This window comes from Solanum verrucosum, unplaced genomic scaffold (genome assembly GCF_900185275.1).
Source record: "Solanum verrucosum unplaced genomic scaffold, falcon-dt-bn FXZP01000015.1, whole genome shotgun sequence".
NCBI classification, from domain to species: Eukaryota; Viridiplantae; Streptophyta; class Magnoliopsida; order Solanales; family Solanaceae; genus Solanum; species Solanum verrucosum.
In genome coordinates this window covers 587,026-608,513 of record NW_026020070.1, presented here as the reverse complement: position 1 = coordinate 608,513, position 21,488 = coordinate 587,026, and the positions used below count along the sequence as shown (strand labels likewise).

General features: G+C 37.2%; 1 protein-coding gene across 1 annotated transcript; it reads left to right on the top strand.

The window, feature by feature from the left end:
- Positions 1-15,246: 15,246 nt before the first annotated feature.
- LOC125823856 (uncharacterized) lies at positions 15,247-21,257 on the top strand. The gene is made up of 4 exons (XM_049503227.1): positions 15,247-15,592; positions 17,586-18,684; positions 18,783-20,816; positions 20,903-21,257. The coding sequence occupies exons 1-4, from the start codon at positions 15,247-15,249 to the stop codon at positions 21,255-21,257; spliced, it is 3,834 nt and encodes a 1,277-aa protein (XP_049359184.1).
- Positions 21,258-21,488: the final 231 nt, after the last annotated feature.

The window sequence follows — 21,488 nt, the reverse complement described above, 5'->3', positions numbered from 1 at the left end:
CTTGGTCTAAACACCTCCAAATGTTTAACCCTAGTTTCTCTCTTGAGTGATCCTTAAACTCATTTTCTTAGAGAAACACTTGCCTGGCTTATGAAACAAGTCATAATAGGGTGCCAAAATTCATCTCTTCACGTTCCTCAACATAAGAGACGATTACTCGTGTGAGAGAGCCAATCTCGCGACTTGTTCGACACATTTTATTTTTTACAAAATATCACATGCATACCACATTTGAAAATAAATTCAGTAGAATTATACAATATTATTACAATCAAGTTATCTTACAATACTGAAATATCATTAAATCCTACGCAAACCTAGAGCCCTAACATGTTTTTCAAACAAGTCTCTACAGATGACCTATAAAAGGATCATCTATCATTTCACATGTAGGAATGTATTGCAAAGTTATTTCTCCACTTGCCACTATGTCTCACAAAGTTATACTTGATGTCAATATATTTGGTTTTGTTGGGATACGTAGGATCCTTCGTATATGCGATAGCTGCTTGACTAAAATAATATAGAATCATGGGACCCTTAGAATTCTTTGCAATACTCAAATGTTCAAAGAATCTCTTTAACCAAACAACTTCTTGTACTGCAGACACCCAAGCCACGAATTCAGATTCCATGGTGGAAAGAGTTGTGCAAGTTTGCTTCTTACTTTTCCATTAAATGGCACCATCATTTAGTAAGAAAGCATAACTGGATGTTGATTTTCTATCATTCTGATCACCAGCCCAATGAGACGAACATTTGTATAACTTCTTATGAATAAATAAGATCCATTATAACACAATGTATGATCCGCAATTCCCTTCAAGTATCAGAATATTCTCTTTACTACTTTTCAATGATCTCTTCCGGGATTGGATTGATACCTGCTGACCAGACTCACGTCATAATAAATGTCTGAGAGAGTACAGATCATAGCATGCATCAAACTCCCGACAATGATGCTTATCGTGACCAACGACACTAACCTACGGTATGAGTGTCTACGATCGTCGATAGTATAGTAACCCAACTAAAGGTTGGGGTCGTGTCCCAAGGGAGTGGTTTTGAGAATTGATAGAAAAATAAAATTTAGCTCTAACTAGTCGTAGCTAAAGATATTAACGAGTAAAAACATGGTAAATAAAAGGGGTGACACGAAAGTGTCAAATATCGATTTTGGGGTTTTGTTACAACTAGTAAAAACAGCAAAAAATAACAAGAAAATCAAGTATGGGGAAATATTCTTGGGGTGTGACCGCAATACAAGTTGAGATAAATAGTTAGGTACATGCTTTTGACAAGAAATTTGTAAGATAATAGTGACTAGGCAAAGCTTTAAATGGAAATAAGTTCCCTCTCGGGCAACTTACCCCTTTCAAATGTGTTCCTCTCGGACACCCATTTGCCGCATGAAGACTAGCCTACGCCTTACCCCACTCACTCTCTCGAGCTGAGTGTTAGGATATGGGACTATGGCTCACCCTCTCGGGCTGAACCTCATGTCGACCCACTCCTTAGGCCATCAGTCTAGTGGTCTTGGTTTCGCGACCTCCCTCTCGGATAAGTCGAAAACACATGAGTGACTTTGTATTTGCAACTACAAACCCTTTAGATTAAACCACAACCACTAGGTCAAATCACCATTAAACTACATCTAACCTATCAGCAAGCAAGACCCAACAATAATATCAACACATATTTGCTAAATCACACCCTAAGAATGGGGTTTTTTTAGCCCACATCAAGAAATAACAAAATACACCTAAAATGATAGTAAAATCAAATGGGTATAAGAAATTAAACCTTAATTTAAGCAAAGGAAGAAGAATAGAGATGACCCACTTCCAACTTGGGGAAGATGAACTCCTTTCTTCGAGTTCCCCAAAAACCCTCTCCAAACTTGAGAGAAAATATCTAAAAAGTACTATTCTATTCTGGAAATTAAAAATAAAAGTTCCACACACTAAAAATAATAATAAGTTTAGTATTTATAGACTTCAGAAAATAGTGCTGGCGGATCTTTCGGCGAAGTTAGTCGATGTCACTGAATGACTTTGGCGATTCGCCCTTCGTCTGTCTCATCGCCGTTTCATGCTTACGTTCAGCACCTTCACGTTTTGGACCATTGGGCGGTATAGTATTGCTCTGCGGAACTATTCGGCGAAGCGCCAACTGCTCTTTTCATCGCCTTTTTTATCCTTCTCATTCAGGGCTTCGCGTACTGGAACAAAGGGAGGAGTAAATCCCTTCGGCGAATCGCCAAGTGTGCTTGGCGATGCTCGAGTTTCAGCTTTATCGTTCTTTCAGTCTTTTTGTTCCTTTTTCCACCTAAGTGTCCATGCTTTCACTAAAACTTCAAATACCTGAAACTTAAGAGTTTTCATAAGATATTTAGACAAAATAAGCATTCAAGGACACTATTCTTATCAAAATAAATCCCTAAATGAGTCCAATTTGTGGACTCATCAACACCCCCAACTTAAACTTTTGCTTGTCCTCAAGCAAACTCAAGTTCAGCCGAACAATAAGGGTATCTCAAACAGTACTACACAAGACTCAATCATGAACATACACAACAAGATTCAAATTACTTATGCACAGATTAACTGTGTACTCAAAGATTCAAGTTGTGACACACCATTACCAGAGATTCTCATGCTCGCAATACTTGCTACTTGTGCGAGTTCAAGCTCGACAAAAAGTATCTAAATTCCCTCACTTGAAGAATGATTCCATATTCACACACAGAGGTTAATCAATTCAAGACCAGGAATCAGATACAATGCTCACACTCAAAAAGAGGAACACAATGCATGTTTTCACCCATAGGTTTGCCCTTATTTTCTAATCGACTTTTGATTCGGTTTACTCAAGATCAAAAAGATCTTTCTAAGGCTTGCAATTGGGGTGAGTGCAAAGGTATGGTCATTTAGGCTCAATGGCTCTTTCCTCGTGGGATGTGGTGTTCTCAAGGCATTCCCTTCTCCTCCTTTATCAATTCTTTTTCTAATGCTTCTAAGTAACTTAGAATGGTTAGGCTATGATCAAGTACCTGGTAAGTAGGTTAATCGAGAAAGTGGTTAGTGGTCAGGGTACTAGTGTAATTTGGAGGTATTTCAACAGAGGGTAAAAGTGGAGAAGCGAGTGGTTTATTTCATGATCTTACTAGTTGGTTTCTTATTTATGTTGTGGGCATCAGGTTGACCGATGATGCCTACCAGTACACGTGTTTTGTACTGATACTACTCTTGCTATGTCTTTTACATAGTCTAGATGTAGGTTGGTGATGTTTCATTAGGTGAAGACGAAAAATTTCTCTTGCAGCTGCTAGCTTTCCGTCCGCATGGTGGGAGCTGTGTTTTTATTTATTATGTCTGTATTTTATCTTAGTAGCTATTGTACCTATTTAGACTAGATCATTGGAGGTGTTAATTAGTTTACAAGTCTTAACCAAAATTGTGTTAAAGGAATTCTATTTATAAAATATCGTTAATACACTTTATTTCCGTGTTATTTAATTTTCCGCATGTTTTAACTATTGGGATAAGAGGGTTCTCCTACTTAGGTGGTAGTATGTAGGTGCCCGCACAGCCCGGTGGGTTGGGTCGTGAAAAATTTGTATCAGAGCCTAGGTTACCGGTCTCCCCGTACAAGAGCAAAATGTGGACTAGACGGATTGGTGTGTTGACGTCCACATCTAATCTTTAGGAATCAAGGAAACATTCTAGGGAATTGTTCCACTCATTCTCTCCTTTCGTGCGAAGTGTCGCTTGTGGTATGAGTTGATTCCAATTGGTATCTCCCGATTCCAATTGGTATCTCAACAAAGTGAACCAGAAGTCGTGGTCACGACTGAAGGAACACAAGCAAGGTAAATTGGAACTGGAAAGGTTCCAATTGGTATCTGGCCCTAAGGATTGTGTAATTGCATGGATGACCAGAAATGGTCATCTATGGAGCGAACTAATGAAAAAAAAATTGGACTTGACTGTGTGTGTATCTTAGAAACTGTGAATGCGCGATTCTTGTTGTCTGAACTAACTGCGTATGAGAAGTTGAACTTGTTTGAATGTGATGTGATTACGTGTACTATAAATGTGTGTATGAAACTTGTTATGTGCAATATGTTGGCCAATTGGTTTAAATTATGCAAGTTGTAAATTCTCGAGTATCGTGGAACTCGTTGTGAAAAGAAGGTCCTGACTAGAAATCGATGAGAGAGTTAAATAAACCACGAGGTGATTTGTGAAGAAGATCTGAGCATGTCTTGCGCTTGTGTAATAGCCGCGTGCATGTCTGGGTGTATCCTGGGGGTGTGTGGGTTATGGTGCTGAATTTACATGAACGAATTAGTTCGTGTATCGTGGAATTGATTGGGATTATCCTAGTATAAGAAGTATCCTAAAATTTCAGTGTAAAGCTGGGAACCTTTGGGAATTTTTAGAAAAGCGAAAACCCCAGAAAAATCTTGGCAGAGGTTTTGTTTATGTTTTAATCGCTGGGACGAGATTATTCCCACTAGGGCGGGACCGCCAGAGTGGGATTTCTCCCGCTAGAGCAGGATAAGGCGAGGCAGAACCTCAACCTGCCTCCTTGGCTTTTCTAATCCTATCCATAAGACCTCAGACGATATCCGAACCAATCCCGACAACCCAAACAGTGTTCAACAACATAAGCAATAGATTATAACACCTTAATATTTAAATATTAAGGCTGAACCAGACATAAAAAAACTAGCATCCATGTGCTTACAAAAAACTTAGGAAAGTCAAAGAATAAAAACAAGTAGTCTCAAAATTTACAAGCAAAAGAGGTGAAATAACAAACCAAATCAAAAACCCTGAGACTGAGAAGTGTCGGTATTAGAATATAGCTCCTCTGGGGGACCAGGACTGTCATGGCCTCTTTCAGACTAGAGCGCTGATGGAAATCTCCCGTATCCACGATGGGAATCTCCTGCCCAGGAGCGACGCAAGTGAACATGATCTTCACTGCCTTACATATCCGAACCAGTAGACGGTCCCTCGCTAGACCCTTTCTTCTCTCCTGACGCAGCTCGATGACTTCACGTATCAGGACACTACTTTGGTTCAAGTGCCAACGATCGCGTGTAGTGATATAACCCAACCAAGGGTTGCGATCGTTCCCATAGGGAGTGGTTTCGAGAATTAATAGAAAAGTAAAATCAAGTTCTAATCAGTCATAGCTATAAACATTATCAAATAAAAACATACTAAATCTAAGGGGTGATGCAAGCGTCAATTATCAATGGGGGTTTGTATTAGCTAATCAACAAAAACGACAAAATATAAGGAAACGAGATAGGGAGACGGGATTCTTGGGATGTGATAGGAATATGGGATAAAAGACACTATCAGGTAGATGCTACTAATAGTACATCGCTGAATATTTGTAACTAGGCTAGACTTTAGTGGGGGTAAATTCTCTCTCGAGCAACTTACCCCGAATCAACTCGTTTCTCTCGAACACCGAGTTGCCACATTTAAGCACAACCTCCGCCTTAGTCCATTCACTCTCTCGAGGTGAAAGTGTGGGAGAGGGCCTAGGATTCACTCTCTCGAGCTGAACCCGCGACGACCCAATAACCACCGGCTATCGATTTAGTAGTCTTAGTTTTAAAACCTCTCTCTCGAGCAAGCCAAAAACACTAAGATGAAATCGTATTTGCAAGTACAATCTCATTAAGTTCAAACACAACTACTAAACGAAATCACATTTAAAGAGCGAATATAATAAGCAACACCCAACAGTAAATTTAACCCATATTCACAAAATCACACCCCAAGAATTGGAGTTTTAGCTAGACATGAAAAAGAGATAGAAATCGATACCAACAAGTTTTTCCATCAAGTGGGTACGATGAATAATGTTTTTAAACACGTCAAATATGAAGATTTTTCGAGACACACTTCCAATTTCTTAGAATTGAAAATCTTCAAATCTTCAAGTTCATGCACAATGTCTCCAAAAACTAAGAACTCAAACTGAAAATATTCTAAGTCTCCAAAATAAAATTTGTCTCTAAAGTCTACTACTAAGCTAACAATTTAAACAAGTATTTATAGTGTTCAAAAATTTGTGTTGCAAAGGACCATTCGGCACAATTAGTCGGGATCACCGACACACTCGGTGATCCGCCCTTTGGTCTGGTTCATCGCCTTTCTGCTTTTACCTTCAACATTCTTGCGTTTTGAGGCATTGGGCGATAGAGTGCTGCTTCCCAGAACTGCTCGGTGACGCGCTGACTGCTCCTTTTCATTGCAGACTTGACCTTCTCCTTCAGGGCTCAGCACACTGGAACATTCTGCGGGATTTAGGACCTTTCAACGACTCGCCTAATGGATTAGGCGATCCTCAGAGAGTCCTTTCTCCGTTCTTTCAGCCGCTTTGTTCAGTTTTGCTTGATAGCATCCATGTTTTGCCTGTCAATCCAAATACCTAAAACTTAAGGGTTCACATCAGTTATTGAGACAAAATATGCATTTGAGGATACTAATTCTATCAAAATGTATCCCTAAATGAGTCCAAATTGTGGACTCATCAACACCCCCAACTTAAACTTTTGCCTATCCTCAAGTAAAACTCAAGTTTAGTAGTTCAAAAAAGATGTCTCAAATAGTGCTACACAAGACTCAATCATGAATGTACACAACAAGGCTCAAATTACTCATGCAAGGATCAGTTGTATACTCAAAGACTCAAGTTGTGACACACCATTATCAAAGATTCTCAAGCTCACTATACTTGCTTCAAATGCAAGTTCGACTCAACAAAGGTATTCAAATGCCCTCACACAAAGAATGATTCTATATTCACACCATTATCAAAGATTCTCAAGCTCACTATACTTGCTTCAAATGCAAGTTCGACTCAACAAAGGTATTCAAATGCCCTCACACAAAGAATGATTCTATATTCACACATAATGGTTTAATCATTTAAAGTTCCGAAATCAAATGCAACGGTCACTCTCACAAAGAAGAACACAATGCATGCTTTCACCCATAGGTTTGCCCGTATTTTCCAATTTACATTTGCTTCAGCTCACTCAAGATCAAAAAGGTCTTTTCAAGGCTTGTAACAGGGCTTAGTGCAAAGGTATGGTCATTTAGGCTCAACGACTTTCATCCTCATGAAATGTGGTGCTCACAACACTTCCTTCCCTCTTCTTTCATCATTTTCTTTTGTACTCAGAAGTCATCCCATTATTCACTCTCCATGGATTGTTCGCGAACCCCATTTCATTTTACATTTCTCATAACTTTATTTCACAACTTTTTATTTTTCTTTTTCTTTTCTTTTCTCTTTTTTTTTTGTATGGAGGGGTTCCAGTTTTCTCAACACCATGGGTTAAAGGGGACTTTTCTTGCACTTCTTGACTTGTCTTCTCTTTTTACCACACCCCGAACTTAGGCTTTTGGCCTAAGTTGGCTATTCAATCAACCACAAATCACGAGGATTATGGGTGGTGGATTTTAAGAAAGGTCATGTTTTCATCAAGTTTCTTCCAAAGAATGGTAAGGCTCAAGGGGTGTTCAAAAGAGGTTCACCCACTCACAAGGTAGGCCACAAAAGAGATATTTGTCAAATTGGTTCACACTCTTCGAAGTTGCCTAAGAACATTGAAAAGTCCCCAAATACAACCACAAGCTCCAACTAACCGCTCACATCATACCCTTACTTCCTCTTCACATTACCCAACCATGGTCACATAGTACATTACGTCACGCTTTCTAACTACTAAACACAATTACCTTTCTCCAAGTGAAATCCACCTAAGCACTTACAACACGTACACTATCCCCACTCCTTGCCATTACAACACATGACTCCCTCACTTGGACATTAACAATTCTTGAGATACTGACTCCCCTCCTTCGTTTCACCTTTCATCAATATAATTACCAAGTCTACTCAAATAGAAGAACAATCAAACATAAGACCTCATGACCATAACACAACTTCGAGAAGTACAACATCAATATCATTGTGAACCATGATCAAACTCACATTATCCAGGTACACAATTATGACAAGTTGTTGGTCCTCTCATGGAACCCAAAACCAAACAATTAGCATACCGGAACGTGGTATCCGATCCAATGATTATGTCGGAACGTGGAAACCGATCCCATAATTATGCCAGAACATGGCAACCGATCCCATAATTATGTCAAAACGTGGCAACCAATCCAAGTTAGTTATGCCAGAATGTGGCAACTGATCCATTTAACCTACCACAATTACAATCACAAGTATATTTTCAAGTTCATACGAATTAGTCATGTATCATAATGAAGCAAGAACAAACATACATCACACAATCATAGAATCACAACCATCACCTAACCCTAGATCATCATCTAAGGCTTCTTCCTAGGATTTAACCATATTTTGTTCGGTGCACGAGGGCCTACACATAATTCTACCGTTGATTTACATATATTACGCAGAGGGCACAAATTTATAACTACTCAATTCATAAAAACCTAGCCTACCTGGGCGCCAAGCAGTTGCACAGAGTTTTTGACTTCGATTCTTGTTTCTGAGCTCCATTTACAGCGATCTTGGTTGAGAATCCGCCCTTCATCGCGCTCCTCACGCTAGAAATCTCTCTCTCCCTCTTTCCGATCTAAGAGGAGCTTTTTGGGGGTTTCTAGGGTGTTTTACGACTAAATTAGGTATTTTAGGAAGAAGGAGACAATAGGATTTCATGTTACTTACGTTCTGCCTCGCCTATCCCGCCCTGGCGCAGCCACACTAGCGGCATATGGCCCGCTTTGGCGGGACAATAGCCCAAAATTTCTCAGATTTTTGTTTCTCCTAAATAACGACGGTTCGGGTCGTTACAATCCCACATTGTAGGGGCACACTGGATACTATTTATCGTTGTTGTATATGAATTTAAAATGATATATAAATTGGAATGTCGAGTTAATTCAATTTTTTTATATCAACAATGTGAGTTCAAATTCAAGTTATATTATCCAACTATAGGGAACTATAGTTCCACACCATTTTATTGTTTCAATTTAAATTTGAACAAAATATGAATTTTGCATTGTAGTGTTTAGTTTGAACTGAAAATACAAAAAATATAACAATTTAAAAAAAAAATGAAATGTCAAAATTAATTAGATAAAATCATATATTTATCAAAATTGTATTTAAAATTCACAAGTAGATATATAATATTGAATCAAATAGAACGATACTTGTAACTGCAAAAAAAATAGTATTGCTATAACAAAAATTCGACTCATGATAAAAAAATAATTATAAGTAAATTTTATCATAATTTGTGGCTAAATCATTTCATTTTAACAAATAACTATAGCTAACTATTGCCACGAGTTTTTTTTAGTAGTCAAAGTAAAAATATTTATCTAGCCACAATATTTTGTTTTAAATAACTTTTTTTCATTGTTAAAAGGTGAATGTTGCTACAACAAGTTTCAATAGGTGACAAAATTATAGCTATAAAATTTTGTTGTAGCTCAAATTCTTTGATTATATTATTTAACTATTGTAACATTTTTTGTTTTGTAACTTGAAGCAAATATATTTATTGAGCCACAAGATTTTATTTTTAATAATTTATTGTGATTAAAAGGTTACTAGTGCTACAATAAATTTTAACTCATGGCAAAAATTAATAGCTAGCTACGAAATTTTATCATAACAAAAAAGACGTGACTATATCATTTAACTATTGCCATGCTTTTAAAAAAAATATAATTTGAAGCAAAAGAACTATTTAGCTACTATATTTTGGTTTAAACGGTTTATTGTGGCTAAAAGGTTATTCTTGCTACAATAACATTTATCACGTGAAAAAACCTATGATCAACTACAAGTATTTAATGTAGCAGTAAAATTATAGTTTTTTAGGCATTTAATTTCACGATCATTAGTAATTGTAGCAGAAATGGGAAATCAATTTTACTAGTGTAATTCTCATGGCTAATTTTTTTTGCGAATTCGTAAATAGCTATAGAATTAAAATTTTTATGACTATTACAAAGTAATAGCTACGATTTTTAAATTTAGAGCTTACGTTTCGTAGCTATAAACTTTTATGTTTTTTTTTGTAGTAATCCAAGAAACAAGGTTCACTGGCATCCCTCATGGCCCTATGTTGATTAAGTAGGAGAAGTACTATTGATCGGATACAAAATTTAAAAAGACAAAGATACTTTATAGATATTTGTAATATAAAATAAATTATAAATATTTGTATAACTATAAGTAATTGAAAATAAATTAACAATATTAAAGTTAAATTATCAAATCAACTGACCGCGAGAATTACTCAACAGTACATAGAAATAGATTTGTAGATGAGGAGGAGGTGAGACCCTATTTGACATTGTTGTTAGGGAATCCAAAAACACTTATTTTGAGAAAAAAATTACGTGTTTGGCAAACATGTAAAATTGATTTTAAATAGAAGTAGAAATAATTTTTCAACCATTGGAATAAGCTAAAAATTTCTACTTCTTAAAAAGAGCAGAAGCAGAAACAATTTTTTTTTAAATCAATATATACCAATATATCTCTTATTTATTAATTAACATATCTTATATGTTTGGTTTATAAGTTCCATTCAATAATTTTATTAAAAATTTTATTTTACGTTTATGTATTATTATTTTATGTATTATTTTGCAGGATTAGAAAAAAAGAAGAAGGTAACAATAATATCTTTGTAATATTAGAAAAAAAAATAACAATTAAGGATTTCAACCCTTCAAAAACTTTTATAATATTGATTGAAATTTGAATATAAACATTTTTAATTTAATAAGAAAATTAATTTTCTGTGATAGGTGTTTAAGCTAAATTCTCTTTATAAAATAATCTTAATATTAAAAGTATTTAATGCTTATCCTTTATTATAGTTGTACACTCAAAAGTATTTTTTTTAAAAAAAATTAGTCAAATACAATTTTCTTATGAAAAATACTTTTTAAATAAATTAGTAAAACACAAATTGTTATTTTTTTCAAAAGCACATTTTTTACAACTATTTTAAAGAAAAACTTCTAAAAATATTGAGTAAATTTTATCAGTAATGTCAAATAGCTCTGAGTTGACCTGATGGGTTATAAAGAAAAGATATAGTGTATCTTTTAGTTGGCGCCAAGGAATCCAAATAAAGCCCAAGATTGTCAAATCTTTACTACGCGCCAAGGAATCCAAATAAAAAATCCCTCGAGTACTCCCCATCCCCACCTCCCCCTTTTTTTCTCTCTCTCTCTGAATAGTACTCCCTCGAGTTAAAAAAAAAGAATGATTTTTTCATTTTTTGGCAATATTATAATTTTAATTTCTTACGTGACATGTTTAAGATAAAAAAATTAATTTTTTTTTTAATACATTTAATATAAATTTAATTTAAAATCACAAAATTGAATTTTTTATTTTTATTTTCTTTCACTCCGCATCAAACTAAAATAGATCATTATTTTTAAAAAAGAGAATATAATGTTTAACCCTTTATAAAATCTTCTTGTGCTTTTTCTTAGGTCACGGTTTCCTCGGGTTCCTTTCTAATTCTGCCCCCCCACCCTATTAATCTTTTGTTAGGCATATTAAAAGTGAATTTCTTTATAAATATATAAAGAAATTTTCCCAAAAGTTCCTTTAGTATCCATCCATACATAACCCCCTTTTCTTCTTACTTTCTCATCTTCAACATTTTATTTTGCAGCTATTATACGTACTTAATTACTACTTTCTTCAAGAGGGAATATATTCTAGTTTCCAATAACAAAACAAGCACAAATAATTTTTATTCTTCTTTTTAGCTTTTTTTATCGCCTATTTATACTAGTTCAAACGATTTGATTAGGTCATTGAAGAAGTGTAATTATAATAATAATAATAAACAACATATTATGGATCACAATGGAATAATTGAGTCAGGTAAAAGATGGATTATTGCATTGAGGAGGCCAATGAAGCCTATATTGACCAAGTCGAAAGATGATGATGAAGTTGAAGAGTACTGCTCCAATACAGCACCAACTTCAGAGGAATCAACAAGGTTCAACACATTGACATGTCCACCTCCAGCACCAAAGAAGAGAAAATCTTCTTCAAGATGTCATTGCTTTAGCGAGTTTTTTAATCCTCCGTCTGACTTGGAATCTGTATTCATAAGTTGAGTTGAGACTTGAACAAATTTACGTATTAATTATTACTTCACTTCAACAATGCTGTTATATACTTTAATTTGGTTCAACAATGTCAAGCCTACTTAGTGTAATGTGTACATAATTGGGATCACTATCTATAAGTAATATAACAATTACCTCTATATGTCTTCATCAGCTTCATGTGTACGCCAACTTTTCTCAGATGGTATATTAATTTCCCTTTTGTATGTTTTTAACATGGCAGTTTACTTAAGTGCTGCACTAATATATATATATATATATATATATATATATATATATATATATATATATATATATATATATATATATATATAATAAAAATACTGTAATCATTTAAAATTTATTAAATATAAATTTATAAAATGATTGGAATTATATTAAATTCATTAATATATTAGTCCAAATAAAGATTATGGATTAATATAATTGAGTTAATTGTTTAAATTCAATAAATATGAATTTCATTAAGGCCCGCTCCATAAAGCCCATATGCCATGTCACTTAAATCTAATTGGCCGAAAGGAGTCCTCTTCTAATCACAAATCCTCTATTTTAAATCTATAAATAGGGGTCTTCATAAATTAGACAAGAGGACCAAGAATTTTAACAAGAAGCTAGAGAAAGCTCGTGGATCAAAAGCTGCAGATTTCTCTACAAGTTCAAGAGTTCAAGAATTCAAGCATTCAAGATTCAAGAGCATTCAAGATTCAAGAACGATCAAGATCAAGAACGATCAAGATCAAGACCGTCGGATTCAAGATCAAGCTCGAAGCCCTTGGATTCAACTAGAAGTCAAGATCAAGATAAAGTTCAAGTCCAAGATCAAGATCAAGATAGAGATCAAGATCGAGATAAATCTCAAGTTCAAGATCAAGCTCAAGAGCCCTTGAATTATATTTGAAAAGGCGAATTCAGAGGAATAATAGAGATTGTAACACTCGCACTTTGAAATAATAAATACGATTGTTGCTATAATTTTCCGTTCTTGATTATTGTTTTCTCGACGCGAATTTTATTGTCTACAAATTCTGGCACGCCCAATGGGACAATCTCTACCTCTCATCTCAATTTTTCAAGCATCAAAGAATATTAAGATGACTTCTATGAAGAACAACTCCCGATCAACTGCCTCTAAGGCTACTAGCTCCAAGTTCTCTAATGAAGTTGAAGGCATTTTGGGTGTTACCTTTGGAAGTTTCAGAGCTGTTACGAGAAGCAAGACTACTACACTAGGACAACAAACACTTCAAGTGTCATCCACATCAACTCCAGTTTTTGGGTCTACTACTCCAAAAAAATCAAGTTCCTCCGCAAACGCTTTAGAAGGAGGAAGCAGTGTTGCTGAAAAGATCAAGAAGACATTGGCTCTCCTTGAGCAATCTGGTTCCAAGAACTCTACCACAAGGGAGAGCTATGATTCAACGAATGAGTCACCTCCACGTGTATTGCGTAATGTGAGTCCGCTGAAGATCAACTTATGCGACAATCCAGGCTACTCTCCTATATCTCCAATGATCATGCAAACAATGGTGGCTGCTGCTTCTTCCTTTGAGGAACAACTCGCAAATCTGACGAAGTTGGTTGAAGGATTGACAAAGCATGTACAACACCAAGAGTCTAGAATCGATAAGTTGATGGATCGAATGGAAGGACTTTTAGACAGAGAAGGGAGTCATGCGCCCGAAAAATGTGTTGAAGTTCAAGAGATTAGAGATCCTGCAAAGAAAGCACCGATTGTTAATGAGATGCTAGTTTCTTCTGAAGGGATGATCCCACTAGATCGCTTGAAGGAGTTCATTGAAGGCACTATCAAAGATAAGTATGAAGTATCCACCAAGTCTTCTCATATGTATGCCAAGCCATATACTGCAAGAATTGATAACTTAAAAATGCCTGCTGGTTATCAACCTCCCAAATTTCAACAATTTGAGGGTAGAGGAAATCCGAAGCAACATGTTGCACACTTTGTGGAGACATGTAATAATGCTGGAACATATGGAGACTATCTAGTCAAGCAGTTTGTCCGGTCTCTAAAAGGAAATGCCTTTGATTGGTACACAGATCTTGAGCCCAATTCTATTGATAGTTGGGAGCAACTAGAGCACGAGTTTCTTAATCGATTCTATAGCACGAGGCGTACTGTGAACATGGTAGAACTTACGAATACTCGCCAAAGGAAGGATGAACCAGCCATAGACTTCATAAATCGATGGAGGAACGCGAGCCTAAATTGCAAGGATAGGCTTAGTGAAGCTTCTGCAATTGAAATGTGTATTTAAGGAATACACTGGGAGCTTCTTTACATCTTACAAGGAATAAAACCAAAATCCTTCGAAGATCTAGCTACTCGCGCTCATGATATGGAGTTAAGCATGTCCTCTGCTGGAAAAGATATAACGTATATCCGAGACCCTCACAAAGGAAGCGACAAGCAGGAACCCAAGAGATGGAGTAAATTTGTGCCTAGAAATGACAATAAAGAATCCATGAATATTAATGTGTCGCTTGCGAAGATCACTACGAATGAGGGCATGAAGCAAAATGTGAGAATGGCTTTCCAAGCATGTTTAAATCAAAAGTCGACACTAAGGGAGATGCAAGAAAAAAAATATCTCTTCTTGGATTCTGACGTTTCTGAGATTTTGATGAGTTGCTTGAGTTAAAACTCATTGACTTGCCAGAGATGAAGCGACCTGATGAGGCGGGAAAAACTGATGACCCAAATTATTGCAAGTATCATAGACTTGTGAGTCATCCTCTTGAAAAATGTTTTGTCTTCAAGGATAGAGTGATGCGATTGGTTAACGAAAAGAAAATTGTCCTTGATGATGAGAAGGTTAGTTCTAACCAAATCTCTATCACATTTGGCTCGCTCGATCCAATCCAAATATATATCTCTGAAAAACATGAACAAGAGTTATTGGAGCAAGATAAATCTCAAGATGATATAGATAGTGATGAAGGCTGGATTCTTGTGACTAGGTGAAGACGCAACAAGTCAAGCTTACGAAAAGAATCAGCCGAGCAACCAATTAGAGGGAAAATGGTGAAGAAATTGGAGAAGCAAAAATCAATCCAACCCCCAAAGAGGGCAAAGGTAGAAGTGCATCACTACCAAAAACCCCGACGTCCTGTGACTCTAGAGGAATTCTTACCAAGTTCGTTCGACATAAAGTCTACTCAAGACAATGTCGAGGCATCATGTTTCAATGCTGATAAAGCAGAAACAACGAAGGTGCCTTCTACTGACAAAGAGGGAACAACGAGTGAATCCTCACCAAAAGTGTCTCCTAGTGATGATGAAAAGACAACAAGGGAAATCTCGTCAATGATGAATCCCTCGCCTTCTGAAAAACCTATTGAACCTTCTTCCCATGAAGTACATGCATGTGATACAAAAATCACATTTACAGATTGTCACGACCCAAGCCTAGGGCCTAGACGTGACATGGCGAATGAGGAACCCGAAGGAACCCCAAACAAGCCTCTCAAACTTGTCATCACACTTCATTGGTCGCGGAAGTACATTCAACATTAATTAACGAGAAATAGGGACTAAGGGCAAACCATTTCAAAATGACATCATAGAACAAGAGTCAAGCTCATTTACAAAATACTTGTCCAACGCACACCTCTACATACATAGATAGGACGGGGCCATGACATACTACCGGCTCCCCTCATAGTCAAAATACAATTGCAAGCTAAAGTCTCAAAACATAGGAGTAGGAAACATAACAAGCCCTCGAATCATTGAGGACTCACCAACAACTCGGATAAGCACCGTACTAGCCACGTGAATGGAGAGAAGAGTCAAGAGTAGCTCCGGTCCCTACATGGTGACATCATGTAGTCAAAATATGCGTTAGTACTTGGAATGTACTAAGTATGCGGGGTGCAACACAACAATAGACAAGGACACAATCGAAATACAAGAAATAGTTTCATAGGCATTATGAATAACAATATGAGGATGCATGATCAAAGTGAAGTCAAAACATGTTTAAGTAAATCTATACTAATAGTAGATATCATATGTGTATGCATGATCCAACCAATCTATAACCCCAACTTAGGATGGGGGATGTCGTTCACACCCGGACACCCTGGTGGCAAGGTATAAACCCCTCACATGGTTGATGTTGGTCACACCCCAAGCATCCTAGGTGGTGAGATATAAACCTCTCACATGGTTGTCCGGTTCTTTTCCCCCGGACCGGGCATGGTCATGCAACATTTTATATAGGAAATTCCCATTAGGCTCTAATGCAATCTCACGTATGGAATGAACATATTCACAAGCTTAGTTTGTCATCAACACATCTCTGGATTTCCATACATCTCATAGCTCAAGCTTTAAAGCATCGATTCATCAATTCTCCATAGTTGGACATTTTGTCAAACACCTTGAAGGCATGTAATAGAATCAAAGAGCATGGAAAATAGGGTAGTAATTATGCAACCAAACCAGTGAACAACCTACAACAACACCTTTTTAACACCCACAATACCACATGAAAATCTCCACATCCATTCCAAATTTAGGTTCAAGTTCTAGAGTCACAACATGCTCAAAACAATCACTTTTCATGTTTAAAATTCAATGTGCAGGAAATTATTACAAAGAACAAGACTAATTTATGAATTTTAACTTAAACCATGAATTAGTGAGTAGAATAGAGTCTAGGCACTATGGGTGGAAGGACCCATGAGTTCAACACCACATACCTTGAATTTTTATGAAGGTCTTGAGAGTGTCTTCAATGGAAGCTTGGAACTTGGAGCAAGAGTCTCTTCAATCTTGAGGAAGGTTTTGGGTTAGGGTTCTTGAGAGAACTTGAGAGAAAATGTGTCTATGTATGGGAGAGGTGTTTTGGGAAATGTTTTAGAGATGGGAATTGAACTAATGGTATATAGGAAATAACATATGCCCTTTGGAAAAATGGTCCAACACTTAGAAAAAAAATGAGGCGGGTGAACAGTAAAAACGCTCATTGGAAATTGCCTTTCCTGCCGGACAGATTTTACGAAAATGGGCATAACTTCTTCGTCCGAACTCCTAATGAGGTGAAACGAAGTGCGTTAGGTAGCTAACTCAAAGGGATTTCCATGGATATGTTATTGGCCACCCAATAATTTGTGTGCTAGGAGATACGACCCTCCAAAGTAGACCCTCGAAAAAGGCTTCACTTGGAAATTTCGGATTTTGATACGGTTGCTCTAAAATTTGGGTTAGACCCATTTACCACTCAATTTGACCCCCTAAACAAGAATATGAAGTCGGATTTTCGAAAAACAAAACGGATTTTTTTATATATAGCTAAACAAGTTTCCGGTAACTTCCGAAGCACATTTTTAAGAACTTTTTGGGTCATTTCACAGATAATGATCTTCTGTTTGGTGAAACACTACACAATCGTCCTTTGTATATGGTGGGTCACGTGCTAGAGAAGAAGATAAATAAAATCTTAATAGATGAAGGATCTGGAGTCAACATTTTGCCTATCCACACATTGAAGGAACTTGGCATCACGACTGGAGAACTTAGTGAAAGTCGTCTGTTGATACAAGGTTTTAATCAAGGGGGGCAGAGGTCCATAGGCTCTATTAAATTAGAGATCCACATGGAAGATTTGCGATCAAGCGCATGGATGCATGTGATTGACTCAAAGACGTCGTACAATATATTACTTGGCAGGCCTTGGGTACATGAGAATAGAATTGTATCATCTTCTTACTATCAATGTTTGAAATATCTTGAAGGCGGAATTGAAAGGAAGATAGTTGCAGATGATGACCCTTTCACCGAAGTTGAGACACACTTTGCCGATGCGAAATTCTATTTGAAAAGTTATGTTGTTAAAGGGTCCAAGTCTAATGATGTAAAACCAATCATGTCCGATAAGGTCATAAGCAAAATAATCGATGTAGCTGTTGAAAAGGTAAAAATTGATACTAAAGAACCTTGTCCCAATCTTAATGAAGGGAATATCATGTCTTCGAAGAAAAAGCTGACTTCTGGACTTTGCTATGTTCCAAAAGTGAAGAAAGAAGAAGGTCAATCATCTAACCTTCAAGAAAATGTATTGAGAGGGCTAACTCTTCCTATCAGACGGATTGATGCAATAAACTTGTCTTCAAAGCTGCCAGAAAAGTCAATCTCTCAAAATCAAGTGCGAGATGTGGCGCTCCCTACAAGACGCACAAGAGAAGGTTTTGATCCCAATGCTTACAAGTTATTTGTGAAAGCTGGATACAACCCTAATGAGCCATCAATGCTAGGGAAACTTGTATCAGAAGATACACCTAGGCAAGCACGTGAAGGCCTAGGCTATAGCCAACCAGCACCAATTCGCATTTCCATAAGAAGGGCAAGCAATAACCATATAACTTTCGAAGATGATGTCACTACTCCCAACAAAAAGCCTTCCGTCTTTGATCGACTTGGAGAATCGCCTGCAAGAACCTCTGTGTTTGAGAGGTTAGGTCCATTGAAGAAAAACAAGAATATGAGAAGTTATTTAAAAGTTACAACGCCTGCTTCACATTTGATTCTTTCAAAAGTTTGATTCCTTCTAGAATGAGGCGGCGGGTGGAACTTGTGGTTTCGTGTAAAGAAGAACTCAAGGCAAAGGCTCACACTGTGGTTTACACCAACGAGCGCGAGGAAGATGAAGAAAGTGTAGGCTCCTCAAATCATGTTACAATCCAAAATGAGTACGATTCTTTGCCTCAAATGAAGATTGATGAAGAGTTAGAAGATGTTGTCTGGTGTTGTCATATATCTGTCAATGACAATGATCCGTTAGAAGAGGAAGATGCTAGAGATGCTCCACCGAAACTTGAAGAAGGAGTAAAGACCACAATAGATCCTTTGAAAGAAGTTAACCTTGGCAATGATGAAGACCCAAGGCCGACTTACTTGAGTGCCTTTCTAGAAGTTGATGAAGAAGCCGCTTATATGAATATACTCAAAGAATATAGGGATGTCTTCGCTTGGAGTTATAAAGAAATGCCTGGATTGAATCCTAAAGTAGCGGTCCATCAGATGGCAGTCAAAAATAGTTCTCGTCCTGTTAAGCAAGCTCAAAGACGCTTTAGGCCAGACTTGGTTCCATTGATAGAAAATGAAGTTAACAAACTCATTGAGGCAGGCTTTATTCGTGAGGTCAAATATCCTACATGGATTTCAAGTATTGTTCCTGTGAGGAAGAAGAATGGTCAAATTCGAGTATGTGTTGACTTTAGAGATCTTAATAATGCATGCCCTAAATATGAGTTTCCTCTTCCCATTCCGGAGCTGATGATTGATGCCACCACTGGTTATGAGGCGATGTCGTTCATGGACGGTTCTTCTGGCTATAATCAAATCCGCATGGCTCCAAAGGATGGAGAACTCACCGCATTTCGCACACCTAAGGGTATTTATTGCTACAAAGTGATGCCATTTGGTTTAAAGAATGCTGGTGCCACATATCAAAGGGCTATGCAAAATATATTTGATGACTTACTCCATAAAAATGTTGAATGTTATGTTGATGACTTGATGGTGAAGTTGAAAAAGAGGGGTGATCATTTGAAAGACTTAAGAATGGTGTTTGAGTTGCTCCGAAGATATCAACTAAGGATGAATCCATTGAAATGTGCCTTCGGAGTTACTTCTGGCAAGTTCCTTGGCTTTATTGTGAGACATCGAGGAATTGAAATTGATCAAGACAAAGTTGATGCAATATCGAAGATGCCTGAGCCTCGAAATATTCATGAGTTAAAAAGTCTCCAAGGAAAGTTTGCCTACTTGAGGAGATTCATTTCAAATCTAGCGGGAAGATGCCAACCATTCGGTCATCTCATGAAGAAAAGTGCTCCTTTTAATTGGGATCAAACATGTAGCGATGCCTTTAAAAGTATTAAATCGTATCTAGTGAAACCTCCGATTTTGGCAGCCCCTATACCTGGAAAGCCATTGATACTCTACATTGCGGCACAAGAAAGGTCTGTAGGAGCCCTACTAGCTCAAGAGAATAGTGAAGGCAAAGAAAACGCTCTTTATTACTTAAGTAGAACGATGACACCGAATGAGCTGATCTATTCGCCAATTGAAATGTTGTGCTTGGCACTTGTCTTCTCAATTCAAAAGATGAAGCATTATTTTCAAGCACATGTTGTCCGCCTCATTTCTAGAGCAAATCCCATCAAGTTTGTTATGTCAAAACCTGTCCTTAGTGACCGACTAGCAAGATGGTACCTCCAATTCCAACAGTTTGAGATTGTGTACATCCTTCAGAAAGCTATGAAGGGACAAGCATTAGCGGATTTCTTGGCAGACCATCCGATACCCGATGATTGGGAGTTAACTGATGATCTTCCTGATGAAGATGCGATGTCTATTGAAATTCAACCTCCTTGGAAAATGTACTTTGATGGGGCTGCACATCGTGGCGGAGTTGGCGCTGGCGTAGTGTTCATCACTTCACAAGAAGAGATTCTACCATTCTCCTTTACTTTGAAGCAATGTTGCTCTAATAATGTCGCTGAATACCAAGCATTGATACTTGGACTTGAGATGGCCGTCGACATGAAGCAATTACACTTACAGGTCTTTGGTGACTCTCAGTTGGTGATCAACCAACTCTTGGGAAGTTATGAGGTGAAGAAACCCGAATTGCGTCCTTATCATGGCTATGCCCAAAAGTTGATAGGGTGCTTGGAGATGTAACCCTTCAACATGTGCGTAGAACGGAAAATAAGAAAGCTGATGCATTGGCTGCCTTGGCTTCAACTCTAACCCTTCCTGATCAAACACAAGTTACTATTATTCAAAGATGGATAGTACCACCGCCAAATGAGGAAAACTATATAGAAAATGAGCTTGAGCATCTCGTTGCTGTTTCTGAAGCCGTAAAGGAAGATTGGAGACAACCCATTATTGACTACATGTGTTATGGGATACTTCCAGAAAATCCAAGGAGAAGGACTGATATTCGTCGTCGTACACCTCACTTCCTTTACTACAAGGACACATTATATAGAAGATCATTTGAGGGTGTACTATGACGATGTTTGGGAGAGGAAGAGGCAATTCAAGCTCTGCAAGAAGCACACTCAGGAGTATGTGGATCTCATCAATCTGGACCGAAACTCCACTTTCACATAAAGATGATGAGGTATTATTGGCTAACCATGGTGAAGGATTGCTTAGATTATGCTCGGAGGTGCGATGCTTGTCAATTTCATGCGAATTTTATACATCAGCCGCTCGAAGTATTGCACCCAACTATTGCATCT

Bases quoted from the DNA above. Each gene is read 5' to 3' on its own strand.
- LOC125823856 (XM_049503227.1), top strand. From the start codon at position 15,247: ATGGTGAAGAAATTGGAGAAGCAAAAATCAATCCAACCCCCAAAGAGG. The intron at 15,593-17,585 runs GTGATACAAAAA...GTCATTTCACAG, and splicing joins TTCCCATGAAGTACATGCAT to ATAATGATCTTCTGTTTGGT. The intron at 20,817-20,902 runs GTTGGTGATCAA...AAAAGTTGATAG, and splicing joins CAGGTCTTTGGTGACTCTCA to GGTGCTTGGAGATGTAACCC.